The sequence below is a fragment of the Seriola dumerili genome, unplaced genomic scaffold (genome assembly GCF_002260705.1).
Source record: "Seriola dumerili isolate Sdu_G_001 unplaced genomic scaffold, Sdu_1.0 BDQW01000052.1, whole genome shotgun sequence".
In the NCBI taxonomy this organism is placed as follows: Eukaryota; Metazoa; Chordata; class Actinopteri; order Carangiformes; family Carangidae; genus Seriola; species Seriola dumerili.
The window spans coordinates 9,545,693-9,567,915 of record NW_019174307.1 but is presented as its reverse complement, the minus strand read 5'-3'; the positions used below and the strand labels follow the sequence as shown (position 1 = coordinate 9,567,915).

At 40.0% G+C, this 22,223-nt stretch overlaps 1 protein-coding gene across 3 annotated transcripts in view; it reads left to right on the top strand.

Annotated features, from left to right (window-relative positions):
• Positions 1-887: 887 nt before the first annotated feature.
• dip2a (disco interacting protein 2 homolog A) overlaps positions 888-22,223 on the top strand; it is an 83,886-nt gene continuing 62,550 nt past the window's right edge. For all 3 annotated transcript variants that reach the window (XM_022740379.1, XM_022740378.1, XM_022740377.1), the window contains exon 1: positions 888-1,368. In XM_022740379.1, coding sequence (XP_022596100.1) covers positions 1,245-1,368 — 124 coding nt within the window. In that variant the 5' untranslated portion in view covers positions 888-1,244. The remainder of the gene's footprint in view (positions 1,369-22,223) is intronic.

The window sequence follows — 22,223 nt, the reverse complement described above, 5'->3', positions numbered from 1 at the left end:
CATTTCAATCTCATCCAGTGCTTGCACTTAGATTGACACTTCAGTAAGACTGAAACAATTAGTTGATAAATTGATTGGCAAAAATTTTTTTGCAACTTTTTGATAGCCAATTAATACTAAAAAGGAAGATAATGGAAAAATATCAAACATATCTAGTTCCAACCTCTCAAATGTGAGGATTTTCTGCATTTCTTTGTCATATTACTGTAATCTGAATATCATTGGGACTAAACTGTTGGTACAGCACTGCACTTTAATTTCATTCAGTGCTTACATTAAACTGAAACTTTCAACTCCTCAGCACTTGCCTTTCAACTGCTACTTCAACCTCTTTCAGTATGTGTATTATCACTATTTCAAATGTTTCAGCTTAAACATTTCATTCATTTCTTTTAAAAAATGCCATTTCTATGTGTGAACATAGGATCTTTATAGTGAGCTTTGGATACTGTCTGTCTAACCACATTGTGCTTTTAAGTGTCATTAGCCAGCTGATCATGTAATTATATCGTCAAAATGCAGTTCTCCTTTGATATATTTTGAGATCACAGTGACTAACAGTGAACCACGAATCAGTAATTATTTTTTGTATTAATAAATAACACCCATAAAATAGCAAGATGCAAAAAATAAATAAATAAAAAATCATAACATTTTCAATAGTACAGTTGTATCTCCCAGGTCACTGCATGTGCTTCAATACCGCGCAGCAGCACTGTGACAGTGACGGTAGGAGGCAGGCAAGTTGTTTGTGGAGCAGCAGGAGGCAGCGTGCACCGCTCAGGCACGCACAAACACACGAGGAAGCCCCGTGAACGCGCTCGGTCGGGGCTGCTGTTGCTATGATGCAATAGCGACTGCGCCGTGGGAAGCGAGCGAGGAGTTGAATGAGTTCTCCCCACAGTTGAAGAGAAGCAGCCGCAGACAGTGAGGACGCCGACAGTGCCGAGGGACAGACAGCAGGCACGGAGACACAGGCAGGGCCCTGTCCTAGCACACTACATGGAAACACACAGTCAGGTGTGTCTGCTAGCCTCGCAGCTAGCCGTGTCATGACGGTTGGAGAGATTTCTCACACATCTGTACGACGTTGCAGCGAGACGGGAGAAGCACCAACACCCCATTTTCTCTCCTCAGCCGAAACCAAGTGAAGAGGGGTTGTTATCATTTTTTTACCTTTCTGGTGGCATTGTCCTCCTCACCGGTGACTCAGTGGACCTATTCGTGCTTCGTACTGGACCACCATGGCAGAGAGAACCTCAACCGGGTTGCTAACGATGATGTTGGAGCCCACGCCGGCTGTCGCTATGACCCTGCCGGCGGAGGTCCGGGAGAAGCTGGCGGAGCTGGAGCTGGAGCTGTCTGAAGGTAAGTTGACATCAACAACGGGTACACAAACTATCACAACGAGAGGCCATATGTTTCTTCTATATCGGGTGCTTTATTTATAAGACTGTATCCGAACCACCGCCCTTTATCTTGGCATGTTTGAAGACATGGCAGCATCATCGAAGCCCCTCTGCTACTACCAGAGAGTAGCCTTAAGCTGAACTTCTGCTGTAGTTTTGTCCTCATGTTTCTAAACTACTGCAGCACAGGGACTTACTAAACTCAACTAAACTAGACTGTTTAATAGGTTGTATTGTATTGTTCCACGTCTAATGAAGACAAGCTGTTCTCATTGGCCTGAAGTTTAAGATACCACACGTCCAGACTCCAAATACCACACTTGATCAGATGGCTATCTGCCCTAACGCTAACAGCTGAGCTGACACACCCATACTACTGTTATGTGGCTCTTTTTTTCCCACATAACCAGAGGGTCCGTCTTTTTTAAGTTTATGAAAAAGTAAACTAAAAGAGTAATACATTTTTTCCACATAAACTGGAATTTTTGTCATAAGACTGTCAATACAAGTGGCCATTCTTATCGTGTCTGGCTGTGTGAAACTTTTCAGTTAATAGAGATTGTTGTTACTGGTGGCCAGTCCAGAAGTCACCAGTTATGATTAGAGGCTGTTAAATGGATATCTTACTAAGCCATGAAATTAGAAGATCATTAGAAAAGTTGAAGAATGTCTCCACATTGCTTAACAAAGACAAGATATATTTTTTTAAGTTAACCAATACCATTAGGTTTGCATTGTCCATACACAATTTGGCTGATGTCACTAATCTGTACACTTGTATATGTCCTGGTAGTTATGTATGTACAGCTATGTGTACAATGTGTCTAAGTTCATGTACACCGTGCTTGTATCCTCTGTTTGACCTTCCACTTGTACTTTGATTAAGTTTAAGGGCTTTTGGGCATGGAGATCTTACACCTGCAGGTCTATAAAACTACTAAAATTTAAAAATTCAAACAGGCATTAGGCTATAAGTTAAGTCACTATTATCTTAAATCAGGCTTCATTAGGCTGTAAATTCAACATCAAATATTTACATCTGATTTTATGTATTTTCCCTTTTTTAGAACTTTCTCAGACTCATTCAGGTATTTTGATGGCTTATAAAACTCAAAGCCAACCTAAAGTGCATAGTATTTAAATTGATACTTGCTATACTTATTTATGTAAGAGAGGGTCCATTCTAAATAAAATAATTGCTTAACTATTATACTTACCTGCTGACAGAACACAAAAGATAAAATGGCATGTACCTGTGCAAAGTCCTGTACAATGAGAAAACAGTTTTTATTGATATTATATATTGCGCAACCTTATCACTTTCCTTGACATTCGTTCTGAAGGACAAATGTCAGTGTCACTAATATTGTAAGGTAACATTTATAAAGTCCCATTTAAAAATCAGCCATTAAATTGCCCCTGTTTGTGCTACCTGTCAACTTAACTTGTCTTTCATATTTGGTGCTAAAAGGACCTTTGCATTGACCTGCAGTCAGTTCGCACTACATAGAGTAGATAAAGATTGGTTTATTTTCCTGTTGAGTAGAAATAATTAAATGCACAGTTTCTGTGCACTGTAAATAATGGAGATGGTACTTATTTTATTCAAAAGAGCTTTTCTTTTGTTTTTTGTTAGTTCAATGAAGCTCCTTTATTTGAGCTGTTCTCACGTGGTAAAATTATACAAATCCTAATTAATGACCCACATTAGGTGTGATTAGATTTGGGATTTGACCCCCGGGTGTGACCCTCTTTCTTGCCAACTCTGGAGAAAATGTCAACCACAGAAGCCAATAAATGTAGTCCTAGAATTTGAAATAATAGGAAACCATCTGACGCACAGTTAAATTCTGCATTGAGTCTTTTCTTTTTCCATGTTAGCTGCCTGCAGTAGCACCTTACCAGGGCTAGGAATAGACCAAAGGTGCACGCTTTGATAAGCACATTAACTGCCACTGAGGCCCCTAATGGGATAGACATGTTTTCAGGAGCAGCTACCAAATCAATCTATATCTGTCCAGTTTCCTCTTCCTGCTCTCCACATGTCACATCCTGCCATGTTGGAGCTCTGATAGCTGTATCTCCCCGACTCTTTTGCCTTCTGCCTTTCTGGCTTTTCTTCCACTGACATACTATTTTGACTGTTTCCTATGTCTCTCTCCAGGCCTTCCCACCTCCATATTTCCTCTATTTTTTTTTCTGATCAAAGAAGAGTGTCATTCTCTTTTGGGTAAAAAGAAATCAGCATTTTTTCTCACTTTCAAATCCTATTCCTGTATGCACCTGTGAACTCTTCACCTCATGCTGATGCCCTTTGGTTGCTTCCCCATTGCATCCTGTCTCAGGATAGAATAGACAGCTCGTTTTATTGGAAGGAGTTGAGAGGCTGGGAATCCTGCAGGTTTTGTACCCTTCTCAATGAGCTCTTCTCACAGGGATTTAACATCAGGCACGTCTGTGACACATCTTGGTTTTTAGTGTGCGTGAGTGTGCCAATACATGTGTGTGAGTATGCTGGAATGCTTTATTATTCATGTAGCTGAATAGATGTGCCATGTATGTTTTCTTAAGCAGTTTAGCCACAGCAGCCATTGGAATAACATGAGTTTGAGACAGTCGAGCAGCTCAGCTAGATAATGTACCAGCATCAGCAGCTTAGGCCTGCTGATGTGTGAAATAAACAATCTGCGCACTCTTATTGTGGTCATAATAAATAGTGTTTCCTCAAGAGATGCATTTATTTTCAGTTTTTCTTGCTGTGGTTTTATTTGCTTGTCCTAAAATGTTTTATTTACTTAATATACTTCACTCTACTGTCCTCAGATGACTTTTTGAGGTAATAAGACCTTGCAACCCAACCAACCAGTCATTTTTCATAACTTGCACATGTAGGCCAAGCTATTCTGCTCATGTCACATTGATTGTGCAATTGTTCTTTTTGTCTACAGCTTGGCTGTTCCGTTATTCACTGGGTTTATGGAGTTTAATCATTTGAAACCACTTTACTGTGTAGACTTTGGGCCTGTTTCGTGAGGCAGGATTACTAAATAATCTGGATACCTTCACTGTGTAAAACCTGGAATAGCTTTAAATATGGTAAATGGACTTAATGTAAGTAAAAGAGCTGTTTAACGTTTTAAACCCCCCTAAAACCGTCCTAAAATCTTTTTTTTAGTTCTATTTTTGGGCATTTTTGCCTTTATTTTTGATTGTACAGTGACAGAGAGAGGGGATGACATGCAGCAAAGGGACGTGGGTCGCATTCAAGCCCATGGCAGCTGCGGTTTAGGACTAAGTCTGCGTGGTATGCGCTCTACCAGGTGAGCCGCCGAGGCGCCGCCAAACCCTCCTTAAATCTTTAATATTACCCCATAACATTAAATATTCATAGTTAAATAAGCAAAAATTGAAATTTAAAACACATCTTTAGGCATTATTTATTAAAGGAACTGTTTGTCATCATTGCAAATATACTTACTCGCTTTCTTCTGTTTACACTTCAGTTTTGTACGGATTAAGCAAGGGAAATCTAACAGGGTTTTTTATGAGTTTTAAAGGTGCTGGCAGTCCAATTTTGTTTCCCTTGGATAGAACCAGGCTAGCTGTTTCCCCCTGTTTCCAGTCTTTGTGCTAAACTAAGCTAAGCTAACCAGCTGCTGGCTCCAGCAACAGATTTACCACACAGACATGAAAATTGTATCAATCTTCTCATCAGAGTCTTAACAGAAAAAGCAAATAGTTATTCCCCAAAATGTCAAACAGGTCTGTTAAGATTCAAAGGTTGGTGAATCCTGTTTGGTCTATGGATATATGTGAAATCACCTTTTTTCAGCTGAGCCCCACCCACTTCAAACCAGGGAGAAGAGCTCAGAAAGAAAAATACAAACACAGAAATCTATCATGTAAAATAACCTCCACTGTTCTAACTTTTCCAGAAAATAGTGAGTTCAAGTAGGACCCATTTCTCATAGTAAAATTGTTGAGAATATATGTTTTTTGGGCCTTTTAATCAGTGCAGTTGACCTGCTAGCTTGGTAACTCTGCCTTGAGAGATATACTGCTGTGGCTTTTTTCCAACAATGCCTGTAGACTGAAATTTCCTTCTACCAAATTCTACATTTCGTAGTTACTGGAAAGGACCTGTGTTATTTCTCAGCTGACCTGGATGCATATGAGTGGTCAGAAGATGGGGCGTAAAGGAGGGCAAGAAGACGGATGATCCCCATTATCTCCTGCAAGGAGGACAGAGGGAGAGACGTGTCTGCTGAGTAATTCATAGGCTCACTCTATCATTCCCTGGTTTTCTTCCCTCCTCCGTTTGCTCTCTAAACCCTCTGATTACAAAGTCATTTTTAGTCCCGTGCTGGTGTTTGCTGGGAAACTGCCAAACCCTTCGTTGGTCAATGCGCTTGTTTTGCCTGCTCCCATTCAGCAAACATTTATAGAGGAGCAAGGCAGATTTTTGGTAGTTTAAGTGCTGTCTGGTTTGTTTCTGGTTATTTGGATTCATTGAGTAAATGATTATTGCAGATTTCAGGTGTTTGAAAGAGGAGTCAGCAGCAAAAATGTGGCTACTATGTTTTTCAGATGTTCTACAGATGCATAATGACAGTGTTCTGTATGCTAATGCAGAATGTCCAGTCACTTTAATAAGACTGTTTTCATTTGTTCTATGTCTTATCTATGTCCTAGTATCTGCTGCAGCAGTGACCCAATTTCCCCATGGAAATCATTAAAGTTTCACCTACCTAAGTGATTAGATAAGGTGAAACTTTACTCACTGTAGACCTGTAGGTAAAGAGGCCACCAGGCAGTCTGCTGGCAAGTGGTAACTGTAATAATGAGATGGTGATGATTAAGCTTACACATGCTTGTCAACCTCTGGCACTAATTCGATGGTGTAATGATCAGCGGTGTGTATCTTATTGCTGTTAATGGTTGTAACCCCACTGTAACCAAATGTTTTTAAACTAGGGCGGCACAATTAAAAGTTGTAGAATCATTATTTCAATGTCTGGCTCTATACAATCTCATTCTTACCTGATGATTCTGCAGCATTTGCATTCACAGGGGATCTGTTGCATCAAAACAAGCACTCCCAATTTCTCTATAAACTGTAACAGCAAAACTACAGTTTGCCACATGATAAAGTTTGATCTCAAATCTCATGTGAATGTGAGAGAGTTTAAACATGGATTGACAGAAAAAAAGAACAAAATGAGCCTTTTTCAGTTTCAAAGATGATGATAACATTCAAAAGCTCATATGTTGTAACACTGAGACATCCATACCTCAAGCCTTATACTGTACATCACCATACCCGGGTCAAACTCAACTCACAAGGTGATTTCATAAAAACATTTCTGTATGATTGTAGAAGAAAACCAAAATTTCACTTCAGAATGAGATAATCGCCACTTATTTTATCTACTATTGCAGCCATACTTAAAAGCAGTAGTTTAGATTTTTCCGACATACAGTGAACAAATGGGAATTTCTTATTAGTTTGCTGTAGATTCAGGGATATGATATTGCTGTTGATTGTTTTTGCCAGCTGTCCGAGGGTTCTGTGGCTATGGGGCTTGTAACCTCAGCTAAAATCCATGCATTGTAGAAACAACTTGTGAGTAACTCATAACATGATATGTTGAAAAAAAAAAAAAAAAATCCTTTTTCTTGCAAGGTTGACTTTTCATCCAACAGTGGCACCACTCAATAATGTGTTTTATAGATCTATTATACAAGTAAACCTGAATCATGGTGATAGGCCTGCATACTAGGTGGGGTTAGTGGATAGTTTTGGTGGCCAGCGCTTTCATAAAACTTCTTTTTGGAAAGTGTGAGTGTACAGGAAACCCCGGTCCTGGTCCTCCTGATTCATTCTTCTCTGTGGTCACTTACTCCCACCACAAACTCATGGAGAAAGAACTTCCAGTGGGTTCACCCTGTGAGTTCAGCCTATTGTTAAGCAAAACCAAACATTTGATGAATGTAGAATAACATTCTGCATTAAGAGCTTTGAGAAGATGTAGGATTTAGGGCGATTACTTGGGGGACTTTGTACATGGCTGCTAGTTAGCTCTGTAATAGGATCCAAAGGAGAAGAATGTTGAGCCTTGGAGCAAGCTAGCTGGCCCCTGTAGCTGCTGTAAAGTCCAGTTTGGAGATAAAGAGACAGATATGTTGTGCCCCTGCCATAGTGGAGAATAGAAAGTGGAGGGTCATAAATATTTCAAGGGTGTGCCTCAGAGCAGAGGAGAGCCTCAGATTCTTGTACTGCTCTCATATGCTACTGCCTGTATATGTGAGTCTGTGCACATGTAAGTGTGTGCATGATTGGCTGTCAGTCCATTTACTTTTTGGTTGTGTCTCTGGTTGCTTTGTTGAGGCTCTCCTTTCCATTTGTAAAGTACAAACCACAGGGCTGTTTCATTTGGGTGATACAAATATCCAGAGTGCCTGTTATTGTCCTGGCGATTCACTTTGTTCCTCTGTCCTGGATATTTGTTTTCTTTACAGTACTCTTCAACATCCTGTCTCTGTTTTTATAGGAGCCATGAATTTTTAATGAATTGCAGTGTGGGAATGTAATATCTAAAAATATGTCTTTTCTTCCTTTGTTTATCCAAGTGTGAATTAGTCTGCAGAGTAACATTTCCAGGAGCATGGTACTTTTGGTTTCCCTTCTGTGTTAGAATTGCTCATTTATGTTTTCAGTGTTGGTGATTGTTATATATATGCATTATCAATGCATCTATTGTTTTAACTAATTAACTAGTCTAGTGTAATCTTTGAAATCGAAAAAACATAGGCACAATCTTGTAAACAAATCTCAATATTACAGTTGCATCTCATTTTAAAAGCGATTGGATTATTTGTTACCATGTTTTTATTTGACAAGTGACTTGATTGCTTTATCAGCCTATATATATATATATATATATATATATATATTTTTTTTTTATATATATGTTTTGCTCTATTAACATTTTTATATTATGAAAACAGTACCAACAGAAAGTATGATTTTCAATTTTCCTCTAAAACCTGAAATACAGTTTTTTGCTCCTCCCTGCGTGAATACCACAAATATGTCAGCAAGACATTTTACTCTCTTTCAGTTGACTCAACCAAGTGACAGTGACTTAACAGCAGCACTATGTCAGCAGTGTTTTATCACATTGCTGTGATTATTGCTGGTAATTATTGGGCTACCATTAATGGCCACAGCCCATGACAGACATCAGTATTTTCCAATATACTGCATAAGAAAGAAGAAAAGTTTAAATTGCCAGTAAATTAATGTCTTACTCTTTTTAACAGTGATGCCTGCGTGACATCTACTACATTTCATTACTCTGGTCAGATGTGGGGACAGCTAGGTATAAAATTAATTTATTGTGAAAACATGCAGCAAAAGGTAAATCAATCAATGTGCAAGGCCATAATTTTTGAGGACATCAACCACTGAATAATTCAACTGGTCTATTAATGTCTTAGAAAAAACAAATGAACAACTTTTTTTCAAGTCTACCAGTGACTTGACCCACTGCTAAGACAACGGTTGAAAGATGGTGCCAGCTTCCAGCCAGGCCACCATCCTGTTCATCCTGACACTGAGCTCCGTGGTTGGCCAGAGGGTGTGTTTGGTAACACTCAACAAGGGAAATGTTTATGGTGTGCAGACCCAATTCACACAACTTTGTAGTTTCTTTATTTTCATGGGTGCTGTGACTTGTTGCAAGAGAGATGTCCTGTGCAGGAGGGCAGGGCAGTGCAGTGGGCACTGGTGCCAGGGAGATCTGCTGACCAAACAAGCCACATGCCCCTGTTCAAGGACACATTGCAGAGTTCAGACTGCTCTGTGCACCACATTCTTGTGCCGAGCAAGGCTTTTGTTCTGCCTCCATCAGCTTTCTAGTGTAAATTCTCTTCTGCCCATTCACCTATCTGTTTGTGTACCTTTGTTCACTCACCCTGTCTGTGCCCATCTGGCAGAGTCAGACGCTGAGCATGAGAGTTGGATGGCGGTGCTGGACACCCCCACCCCCCACCCCCCGACCCCACCCCTTTAGCCAACACCACAGCTCAATCTGGACTCTCTCTGGTCCAGTCACAGGAACAGTGGAAAATCACACGCAGAGGCCTGTTTAGATAACAGATTTCACGCTAAATGCTGTGAATTACAATTTCAATAAAGAATTGGATCTATAAACATGTTTTCTATTATCAGTGTTTCCTGCATTAGTACAGCAAACAACATTTGTACTGCAGTGTTTTTAAGGTACAGAGTGAATTGCTCATAGACGATGGGAGGGGTTGCAGGGCTGAGGTCACTGAGCTGTGCAGGGATCCTTTGTACAAAGTTTTTCAGAGGCCAAGGTAAAAATTCATCAGTGGTCCTTACATTTCTTTCTTGCTATTTATTTCCCTGCTGTATTTGATCTTCATTCTTCTTGACTTCTTCATTTATAACTGAAACATACACACTGTCAGACAGCAGAGCTATACTAACAGCTTACTCATATGCCCCCTCACATATTATTCTCTGTAGCATTAATAAGATAAATTTGATACACCATCACAAGTACTGCATCTCTATAGTTTCACTTATCATCTCCTGAACACTTGATTAACATATAAGCAAAAGAGTGTTATATCAGATCTAGTGTTATTATTGCCTATAGTCTTAGTCTGGTATATTCACATAATCATAAAAAGTAGAAATTCAGAAGTATTATAACAGCATCTTGAACCATCAAGCTGCTCTATGTGTTTTTACTGCCTGTGCTGTTTTGGCTCCCTGTTCACAAGTCAACCCTTAGTTGTTAAAAGCTGTCAGGTTGATGATAAAGGCTGCAAATGTGAAAACACATCAAGAGGCATCACAGAAGCTCCTGATTGTTTATCGAGTCATCTGCTGGATCTTGTCAGAGGGTGTAGATTATAGTGCTGTTTGGAATCCCAGTGAAGCAGCTAATGACAAGTGTTGGCAGTGTTTAATTAAAATGTGTGATAATAATTCATTCCAGAGAGGTGGTGTAATGATGTACCGGTCAGTGCCATCAACACCTACTAGCTTCTCTTGACCCTCTCTAGCCGGGAGCTTGCAGAGGTCAGCTACACAGCATGACAGGACTGTGTAGTCCACTAAACTTAGCTCAAAAAGCAGCTGGCCAACAAACAGCCCTCAGTGAAAGTATGGAGGAAGCACTACAAATGGTAACTTAATATAGCAATTCTGATTTACTTAGAATAGATAGAGCAGGCTAGAAAATGTATAGTTTTGATTTGCTTTGTTGCCAAGAGTGATGCCCAATTACTGTGCTATGACTAGAGTGTAACATAACTAAAAAAAGTTTAGACTATTTTTTAAACTTAGACGTTAGAAAAAAGCAACAATGAGACCAAAGAAATGTGTGAAAAGACCATAAACAAGTTTTGAATTTTTTTGTTCATTCAATCAATGTCTAGGTCTACTCAGCTGTGATGTGCAGATCAAAGACAAACACGGTGCTTTGTAGCAGAACAGGCTGCATTGTGAGCCTTCCTGGTGGAAAACAAACAGACAGAAAATGTCTGGAATGTGCCGTGACCTATCAACTTAACCGTGAGGAGAGGGGTTTCTAAATCCCCCCCACTGCTGGAGGGCACAACTGCACACAACAAACACGCAGATAGCATAGCAGGTTGTCCCAGCCTTTTAAAAGAACAAGGCCAAGTTTCTCCCCTCCCCTTTACCTCATTCCCTTAGGTGTCCCAGTAGAATATAGGAGGGAAGGAACAGAGCAGAACTGAGAGTTTTTTTTTATTTTTATTGTGGGGCTAAAGCCAGGCTTTTTTTAAAATATAAAACATAACTTGGCAGACTCAGATCACATACCAGAAAGTGTGCTTTCAGCCTGTGTGCTCTGAGCAAGCAGACAGTTTTAGGTGAGCTCTGCTGCTGTCGCTCTCCAGAGACTTTTCCCAGTGTGTTATTCAGCAGGTATCTGTATAGCCAGAAAGAAAGGAGCGACACGAAGCAGGGGCAAGTTAGGACTGCATGTAAAGCTCCTGAGGCATAACTGACAAATTGTGGAGACACTTTCAGCATTTAACAATTACGAACTAATGTCTATAAGAGAAAAGTTGTAATAAATCATCTCAATAAACATCTATGCTGTTTGTTAATGAGACTGTTTTTATGCTGAGTCAGTGCTTGACGCTGCACTTAAGAGCTAGTACATATACACTTGAAGCACCTTGGGTTTAAAAAAAACTTCCACTGAGGCTGAGTCAACATCATACAAGTAGGAGATGAAGGTACAACTGAAGTGACTAGTAATTAATATCAAAGCATGAGCTTGTGGATAATGTCACTAAATCAGTTAAAGGATAGGTTTGGTTTTTTACAACTTTGGTCTTATTTTTGCAATTTGGACTGTGTCTTGGTAAAAATGACTTTGCACTCACCAATTTAATTTCAGAGATGTGAAAACGCAGTGAAATCACTAAAATGAAATCGGCTGGTGCAAGAAACAAAGCAGTCAGATTATAATACAGTTTTAAACAAACCCTGGCTTGGACCAGTTCATTAGGAAGGGAACGTGAAGGCAAACCGTAAAATGATTACCCAAACCATCCACATACCGTCATTGCAACTGAATGAATATAGTGATGTAAAAAGTATAATAGAATAATAGTAATTGTAGATTTCTTTTCCAGTTCACAACAGGAGAAATCCTTCCTACTGCTCCTTCAACAAACACAACAGTCTGCCATTAACACATACACACATTTAAGAGAGTCTAAGAAAGGGAGAGTTGTAACTGAGCTGCCTGTCTGAGTGTATGTTAGATAAATTGTGATTGAGAATCACTGAATATCAGCTTCCTTTGTTAAACTGGCAGAGCTCCTCAGCCATGAAATAGGAATACAGTAATAGATCGAGACCAGCGACCCTCCTCTCTTGACCATTTTGTTTCCCTTCTGAAGATTGGGATACAGTGGTTGATGAGAGACAGTTTCTTGATCAAAGCACAATTACAGGTTTATACTGAGCAAATTAATGTTATTTCACCTGGCCTACTTCTTTCACTTATATTCTTTGTATTCTCCTGGAGCAATGAAAAGATAACTAAAACCATGTCTACTTTTCTGTAAATTTGCCATGCTTGCAATGGCTTTTTATAGTAAGATAGGAGTTACTATCTAAGGAGATTGCATCCAATCTCCATTCTTGAGTAATGATGTATGAATGTGGTTTCTTATACTATGTGAGTTCAAAGTCTAAAGTAATCACTGTGATGTTTTCTCTGGCACTACCACCAACACAGATGTTTTTACTGATAAGGAGTTCAGAGAGTGAGGGAGAGTGTGTGCTGTTGAGGTCTGTTTAGAAGGACTGTAGCTGAAGAACTTTTCTGGACCAAGCTTCTTACCTTTAAATTGCATTTAACTGAACTTGCAAGTAGCCCAGAGAAGAGAGCAACCAGTTTATATGCTTAAAAATGGCCCCCCGAAAAGCACCACATAACCCTGATAATCTGCACTTACCGTTTTTCTACATGTCAACCTTTTTGCACAATGTTACTTGTGGAATCCCAGGCACTTGTGGAGGAACAATGACACAGATACAACTTTAAGATGACCTGTAATCTAATATAACATATACACACACACACACACACACACACACACGCGCGTGCGCACGATCACATGCACATGCTCTCTGTGCTCCTACTCACAGCATTCATGGATAAAATGGGTATATTGGTCTGTATGTGTGTGAGTGTGTTTCTTTATTTGTCTGTGCATTTGAATCTGAATATCCAGACAGGTGAGCACAACCACCAATATAACTTCTAGTGTAGATTCACCACTATCTTGCTTTTTCCCATCACTAGAATAACACAAGTTGAACAGTGTACATGTTGCTATGTTTGTATTACAAGGATATATTCCCACATTTTCCTGTCACCAAGTCTTTGTTTTACAGTCGCTTGAGGGCTTGTCTTTTTAAACTGCTGTATCTCTCCGCCATAATCAACAAAGCTGCAGAGGGATATTTTAATTCATGATTCAACATAGTCAATAATTGCAGTGAAACCAAATATACTCCACCCTGTCTGTTATTAGAAGAGAAAAACAGTCTGAAATGCCAACAAGTGGCAGATAGCTGCTGGCAGGCTCCCATAATGTGTCATGCCCCTGATGACACACTCACACTTGAGTGCAGACTTTCTCCTGAGGCTTACTACTGCAGCCTCCAATTCTTAGCTTAATTGGCAATTGTGTGGTGGGTGTGTGTGTGTGTGTGTGTGTGTGTGTGTGAGTGAGTGAGCCATATGACCTAAAAATCAGAAAGCTAACCCATGACAGAGTTGCTGCTTCCTTGTCCCTTCCTTGTTATCTAATTTGATAAGTCAAACTGAATTTAATTTTACTGTTGTCGTGGTCAGGCCAGGCCTATATTTAGCTATCAGGACATTAAATCGCAGTACTCTGATGACCAGGTGACTTAATGCAGAGAGAGGGGAGTAGTGAGAGGAAATGATTTCCTGCTCAACTGCCATGTTCAGTGGAGATCAATAGAACTAAAAAGGAAAGGAATTTTACTACAAAGACTTGCTTTCAGTGCAGAGAACACAACACCTATATTACAACAAAATCCTGCAATTCATGCTGGTTCTCAACGTGTGCACATCCTTTTGACTATTTAATATTGTGCATTCTGAAACATACCCTTTTTCTATTTTTGCTTTCGGTAAATATCTGAATGAATATCATGTTGACCAGACTAAGCAGTTGAAAATATACTGAATAATGGAAATGTCAGTAAGCGGAAAATAGTCTTTTTTTTTTTTTTTTTTGTTAAATGACATGCCTTTCACTTGAACTCCAGACTTGCAGTTTGGTCTGGTTTTCTGAGGTTAAAGCCATTCCTTCCAAGTCAGATCTATAAAGAGTTTTATTTACATGTCTGTGTGTCCAAAGGGTCAGCTGAAATAGAAGAAAAGAGGGAGGAGGAAGAAAGGAGGAGTGGGAGGCCTGGATTTAAATTTTCCCTAACACAGAAACAGCTGGAGTGTGTCAGACCTTGGGGAAATCAGAATTTGTCAATTATTCACATTGCTTGCTTTTAACTTGCTGGTATCAGTTTTATATGCTCTGTATGATTTGTATTCTTTGCCACGTAGATGCAGGGAATGCTAGCAACAATCACAGGAACCTATTTCAAGACTTTCTTTTTTTAGGAGGACTTGCTCCTGATTATAGTTATCCCAATGCGGTAAATACTTAAGTGTTGAGCTTTAACAATGTTGAAACAAAATCTAAGAATTAAAGCTTCATATTCACAAACATTGTATCCTTAAATGGTGCATTCACCTTGTCTGGATCATGAAATGTTTATATTAGCCTTGGTAGCTTTTTTGAAAAGCAGTTTGCAGCCACTGTGTTTTTTTGCATATTGATCTAGCCTTGCAGAGTTGTAGAAATACATTTTTTCTGGGTCATCACAGCAACAGAAGAGCTGACACACCTCATTCGCTCAGTTCGACGATTGGAAATATTATATTTTATTAAAAGTACTTTCTATGTAATGGCTTTTTGTGGCAGTGCATGCTACACTAAAAGCTAAAGCTGTATTTTGGGGAGTTATGCTAATACTAATCATTATAATTGCAATATCTGAATTTATTGCATCCATTGTCCCTCTTGAAGTTGAGTTGTGAGGATTGAACTGCCGACAGGCCTCAGCAGAGTCGTCCTGAAGGCCTTGACCTATGACCGATTGTTACTGATGCCGCATCAGGATGAGCGCTGTATCCCCTGCAAGTCACAGAAGACAAATGATAGGCTAATGTAGAGCTTCAGCAGGGCTGCCATCAATCTACACTTTATCTTTAGGGCAAAAGGAGTTGGCTGCTGGTTGGAGACCAAGTGCTACTGCCTCTATTTGCCTGTAGATAATCATCTGGGACCCCTGACTCTGCTTTGTATTTTTTTGCCGTCAGCAGGCTTAACGTGTGTGTGTGTGTGTGTGTGTGTGTGTGTGTGTGTGTGTGTGTGTGTGTGTGTGTGTGTGTGTGTGTGTGTGTGTGTGTGGTGTGTTTGTGTATGTATGTATGTATGTATGTGTGTGTGTGTGTGCGCACGCGCATAAATACACACACAGATACTCATTCCCCCCTTCCCTTGTGTCACAGCCTGCTTGTTGAGTTAGTCTGTGGCTTTGGCCCCTGGCTTACATGTGTGTGAGGATAAGTGCAAAAACAGACCCTGTCTGTTTCTCTCTGGAACTGACCATTTATTCTTGTAGAAAACTGAATGCCTTGCTCAGTGAAAAATGCTATTACAAGACTTAGCCTGGACAAGAGTTTGTTTTTGTCTTGGAATCAGCTCCACTTGTTTTTGAAGTGTCAGCTCCCAAGTGAAACCCCACCCTTAGCAATCCAAGACTGGTTCCATAAATAAGGGATATTTTGTCTGGTTTAATGGACTGGTATTTATTAATTGGATTTTTGTTGATGTTTATTTTAAAACAATATGTTACAGAAGTTCATGCATTCCTGCTGCGAGTTCACGACAAACCTTTGGCTAGATGCTCAGCAGTAATTCCTGAGGTTTGAATTTAACCTATTAAGTTCACTACTCGTATTTTGTTTACTGCATGAGAATAGTTCACACAGTGTCACAGGGTGTCCATGCCAATATACTGTTACTTAACTGACTTTGAAATAGCCTACTTTCTGGCACACATTAAGTAACTTATACAGAATAGGCTTCATCCATCTTTTGCTCCAAGCAGGTTGAAACTAATGCTAAGAATTATTTGCAAATATTTGACTCAGGTCTGTTTATATGCAACTCAAAATAATGAAATCCCAAGGGACCTGCTTGAAACTCTTTAATTTCCCTAGTGAGGCAGAGGCTTCACCACATTAGCTAAGAGAGACCGATTAGCCTGCAGTGTTGTTGGCAGTCAGTATCAGCTGGCTAGTGTTACTGAGCAAAAGCCCTGTGAACAATATCACCACAGCTGACTTTCTCTGTCTTATCTTCCACATGTCCTGGACGAAAAGTGAGCAGCCCAGACGCTGCCTGGTCCGAGGGCTGCCTGACTTTTGAATTGTGGGCTTATGTGGAATGTGGTTCTGGAAAAACGCCTGGGGGGGAGGGAGTTGAGAAATTTTTAGAACAACCATATTATTCAGTTGTTTTCCCCATGTATGGGGAATCAGTGAGAGCTGGCAGATTACCCCAGGAAGTTGGTGAAATGAACCCCAGGCTGTTGTCTGTTTGACAGACATGAGCAAACAAGCCCCTGTGGTTGCCGTTATTCTGTTTGTTTATCTGTTTGCATGGTACAACACACATCATCTATCATAGATCTGTGTGATTGTTTACCTGCAAAATGTAAATGCGTTATTTCTAAATGAGTTATTTCTCTGAAGATAGACCCCAAGGCTTTGAAGTAGCATGTTTGTCAGAATAAGGGTTTACATAAAGTTTAGCTTCAGGACATGTTTGATTTCTCTGAGGCACATTACTGCGTGTTATTGCAGCACAGATGTTCTGGTGCTGTCTGCTGTCAATCCCCTTCTCTCTCTGTGTCTCACACACTCGCACTTAAAAGAGCATGAGGTTTACCTCACATCACCTTAGGCTGGAATCTGCTGTATCTTTTCTGGGTTTTGTTTCTTTTTGTCAGCCTGTCAAATTCCTCACTCAGACGCTCACTCAGGGGGTTGACCACTGACAATAATGCTTGAGGTTTCAGTAGGGAGGATATTGATTGAGGAGCCGGAGGATAGAGGAGCAAAGCATGAAACCGAATGAGGGAGATTCTGGAATAAGGGAGTAATGGCAGGCAGCAAGATAACAGGAGCTGCTGAATGACAGAGTGATAAAGTAAAAAAAAATAGAACAAAGGATGAGAGTGTGAAGGTTGGAATGATAAGAGAACATCTCTTCAGCTTGGTAAGAAAAAAACATGCTGCATAAGGTTTACTACAAATATACAGAGAGAAAAAGACATTTTTCTCCAGTCAGTATTTTTTCCATGCCATTTATAACAAAGTAGCTATCCCTTTTGTATGTTTGATTGTTTTAGACCATTAGGTGCAATGTAGCTAATCAATTAACAGGATTTCTGTATGGCATTTAAGATTTAATTGTTGCATCAATGTGATGAAGTACCATGACATTTTATTAAAACAATACCAGAACATCTATATAAAATCCATATATCAAAAGTCATAAATCACTATATTACTAAACAGCCCACTTACTCTCAATGGGTAGCAAAAGGGCTTTTCATTGAATGACCAGTCATTACTGACTAAGCAAATGTTGCAACTGAAAAATGATAACGTCCTTATTCAGTTTTTGTCTGCCAACAGAAAAACCATGAAGCCAAACAACAACCTATGGTTGAATCACTCACTGTGTGTCTTTTCAGCAAATGAATTTGAATATGATTCATAGGTTTTCATGCCCTAAAATCAGCTGAAAAAGGGCCATTTTAATCGTTATCTAAAATCAGGGAAAAAAGATTCGTGAGAAAAAGGGTTGAATTCATTGTGTAAATGCCTTTGAAGGTCATCAATTACTGTACACTATGTATCAACATACAGTAGACAGAGGGTTGTATGTTTGACAGACCAGGCCCTCCGGCTATGTCAGCTATGGGATAGGCCTGTTAATGTCTCACTTTCTCACTCACAGTATGTTCCAATGAATGAAGATGAGAAAGATAGTCTCAAAGCAATCCTGAGTAGCTAAAAACCATCTCACTATAAAATGATCAGACTGTAAAAGATCTCTCAGCTGGATGGTTAAAATATCTCAGCCAGCAAGTGTTTGTGATAGTATTTTGCACATGGTCACAGATGAGAAGATCCAATACATGTTAAACTTATACTCTGCCCTTAAAGCTTGAACGCAGTCAGTTAGATAGAGTGTTAAACTCTGACAGGATTTCCTAGAGCATTTTACTTCCCTGTCTTGCCTGAAATAAATTGCGTCTATACTGATGTCAGGAGAAATTGTTACATTTTTAGGAAACGTATGAATAACCAACATTATATTAGGCCCGTTAAGCTTCAGGGAAAGAGTGTGAAGTTTTACATCACACAGAAAAAACTACGTATGTAATAAGTGAATGGATTGTTTTAAATTGTCATTTAGTAACTACATCAATAACATGCGATGGGCCAGGATGTATCTGATTCAGCCCTGCACGTGAGTGATTGATCATTCACATCATACTTGCTTCTCAGTAATTAATCAGAGCAGCAGATCGCAATTTCAGGAAAAAATAGAAGTCTTCTGAACTTCTTCAAACTGGGAAAAGCAGAAACAAGGAGCTCAGTTAGTCATAACTAGGTAAAAAAAACTTAGCTGCACTACAGGTAAGATGCCAGGCTGAATTTAGTTTGACAATCAGCAGTTGGAAACATGTTTTACCCAGAGTCTGCATTGAGTTGAGGTCAGTTTTAAAGTTTATATTGATCAGCTGGATTTGTCTCATCAATAGTTGTGTTTGACAGGGGGTTTAGGGTAGCGCTTACTAGCTCTGGTAACCGTTTTCCTGGGAGAAACCCGGTCTGAATTGCTTGTAGGCTTGACTTTTGGTGTAAATAGCTGTCTGGTTGTATGTGTTAACTGTGTGAGAAAATGGTTGATAGTGGGTCCAGGGTCTAACTTTGGGCTTTTGGCTTTTTGGCTTTTGGCTAAATGCATGCTGGGATGGAGTCCTGCTCCCCATGACTCTGTACTGGTTTACTGGATGGATGGATGGATGGATGGATGGATGGATGGATGGATGGGTGGGTGGGTGGATGAAGTGTGGTGTGGTATATTAACATAAGATCTGACAAGAACACAGTATCATAGAAAAGTGTAGCTGTCACCAAGTACACCCTAGTTAAAGTAACATCTAATAGGTCCCATTGCACAGCACTTTTAGTCCCACAGCACTTGTTGACCACTAAATGTAACAAGCCTCCAGGTCACAGGGGACCACTGAACTCTCCACTTTCACTGTTATTCTCTTGCCATTCAGGCAATTTGTGTTCTTCCTGTCTGCAGATAAGGCCCTCAGAAATGGCTTTATCCCAGCGCTGGGATGTGTGACTGAGCAGCCAAGCATCTCTATCCTGAAACAAGTATTTTCATTGTAAGAAGCTGTTCTTCTTCCCCCGCTTACCTCAACCATGCTGCTAGTGAGCTATTTGAACTGTGTGTGTGTGTGTTTGTGTGTGTGTGTGTGTGTGTGTGTGTGTGTGTGTGTGTGTGTGTGTGTGTGTGTGTGTGTGTGTGTGTGTGTGTGTGTGTGTGTGTGTGTGTGTGAGAGAAAATATATAGACAGGTGATGAGTGGATAAACATAACCAATTCAGGCGCACTCCATGGTACAATTTAGCAATTAACATCCAATGATGCTCTGTGGGAGGTATAAAAATGCAGAGCAGGCCCAGTCGATTCTCATTTTGTATCAAGATCGCAAGAGGGAAAGAACTATAAGTGACTTTGAAAGAGGGTTCATTGTTGGAGCATGGATGACAGGAGCTTCAAGATGCTCAAATAGTGTTTCAACAGGAACAGCGACTAAAGCGACATCTGCATTTAGATCTATGGCAGGGGTGTGAGCTCACTCACTGACTGCAACTGAAGTCAGTGACATGACATGACCAGTGCTGTAAAGGCTCGAAAAGCTGTACCAGTTAAAATAGAAATGTCCTGTCAAAATTTGATAATTCTCCGTTCTTTATAGGTCTGCGTTCGCACAGGATATTATAGTAGGGTTGCAGTGCATAAACCCCTCACTACAAAGATGAATGCGCATTTGAAAGTTCAGTGGTGCAAAAACTGGAGTCTACAGAGATGTGGAAAAAGTGATATGGTCAGATGAGTCATCCTTCCTCATATACTTCACCTATGGGAGATTTTGTTGACGTGTTGGACAGTGCTCTCCACCACCATCATCAAAATACCAAATGAGGGAACATCTTTTGGAAGAATGGTGATCCATCCCTCCAGTAGAGTTCAGAGACTTGTAGAATCAAGGCAATTGAAGCTGTTCTGGCAGCACGTGGTGTTCCAACACTACTAAGACACTTTATGTTGGTTTTTCCCTTTAATTTGTCACCCTTTCACATGTCTGCTCAGGCAAATGTGACACATTTCACATTTGTCTGCTTAGGTAAATGTGAAAGTGGATGATCCGTGTCCTGTGATTTCAGATCGGAATGTGTGTTGTGTTTGCGTCTGCAAGCAAAGCACAGTCATGGGTCAGCATGTGCCTCAGTCAGTCACACACTTCCTCCATCTCTCTCTCTCGCTCTCTCTCTCTCCAGGAACTGGGCAGCTTGCCTGCAGAGGGGAGTGGTGAGGTTAACACCATCCTCCAAAGAATCATTACACTCCTATCCTCATTGTCCTTCAATATGTAGCAAGACCCTTCTGATTAGCTAATGAGTCTGTGTGGATTTCTCTTTTATAGTAATTGTATTGCTTACTCCTTATTATTGAAAAGTGAGGGAAAAGTTAAAGCAATATGTTTTCCACTGGCTGACAGAAAGATTTTTTTTTTTTTGCTGCTGACACTAGATCTCTCTGGATCCCCCAAGCCTACCTCTGGGGAAGTTAAAATGTAAAAATCCGTGTTAGGATACGTCACGTATTAGTCATTTTTCAAAGACAGCTGAGGCGTAAAGCAACAGTCATAAGCTCTGCATGAAGTTAAAATGTGATCAGAGCTACAAGCAGCCAGAATGATACTTCTTCACAGTGGCTAATCATAAGGCCCGGGCATGGTGAGACGCTCAGTCATATGTACCACAGAAGATGTACCATGCATTTTTGAGGAAGTTCACTGACGTAATTCAGACTATCAAGCTATTCACTCATAGATGAATGGCTTAGGCTTGACTTGGCTTTGTGGATTTTGTTGCGTGACCTTTCATAAAAATAAAATTTGGTTTCATGGTATTGCAAGTGGTTCACAGTCATGTGTTGTAGGAGTACTCATCTGCACAAGACACTGGTTGTCATATACTGTTTAGTCAACCAGAGCAACAGTCCTGAGGCCCAAACAAAACACACAAGTTTCATTTCCAAATGAAATTCCACCACCTAAAATGCTTGTTGTCTTTGGGTATGTGGGTAAAAAACAATATTAAACCCTTTGAACTCTGAAATTCCACTCTCCTTTGAGGTATTGCGGTAAAATCAACCCAGGCTTTGCTGCAACTGAGTTTTTCTTAGGACATATTCGGCTTTTGCCTGTTGGGATAGTTTTAACTGCAGAAAAGTCTTTTTGGATGAGGGGTTTTGCTGTGAGGTAACCAGTGTAAACAGTGTTATCAGGCAGACTGCAGGAGGAAGTGTCCGTCATCAGCTGAGCGATCAAACCTCAGCTCTCCGTCACGCTGGTATTTCCGACTGCTGGATGCTGGACCCTGTTCCCTTTTGTAAAATCCGGATATTAAAGAGGTCACGCGCTGATGAGCATGTGTATTTGTACACACACATTTAAATAATTTCATTGCTTCTAGTGCACGAGTGTTCTACCACAGGGTGCTTTTTCCTTTTTATTATTGTTTTATCTTTATTATTTTATTTTCAGTTTTAAATCGATTAGATCTCGAAATTCTATTGTGTGTAGTTAAAAGGCATTTTGATGGTGCGTTCTCATTTTTCTGTAAGAAAATGTGCATCAAATCAAACTTAAACTAATTCTGTGAATCATTAAACTCCCAGGCACTTCTAAGCCACTTGTTACTTAACATTTGACCTTTTGAGTCAGCTGGCCAGGCTGGATTCA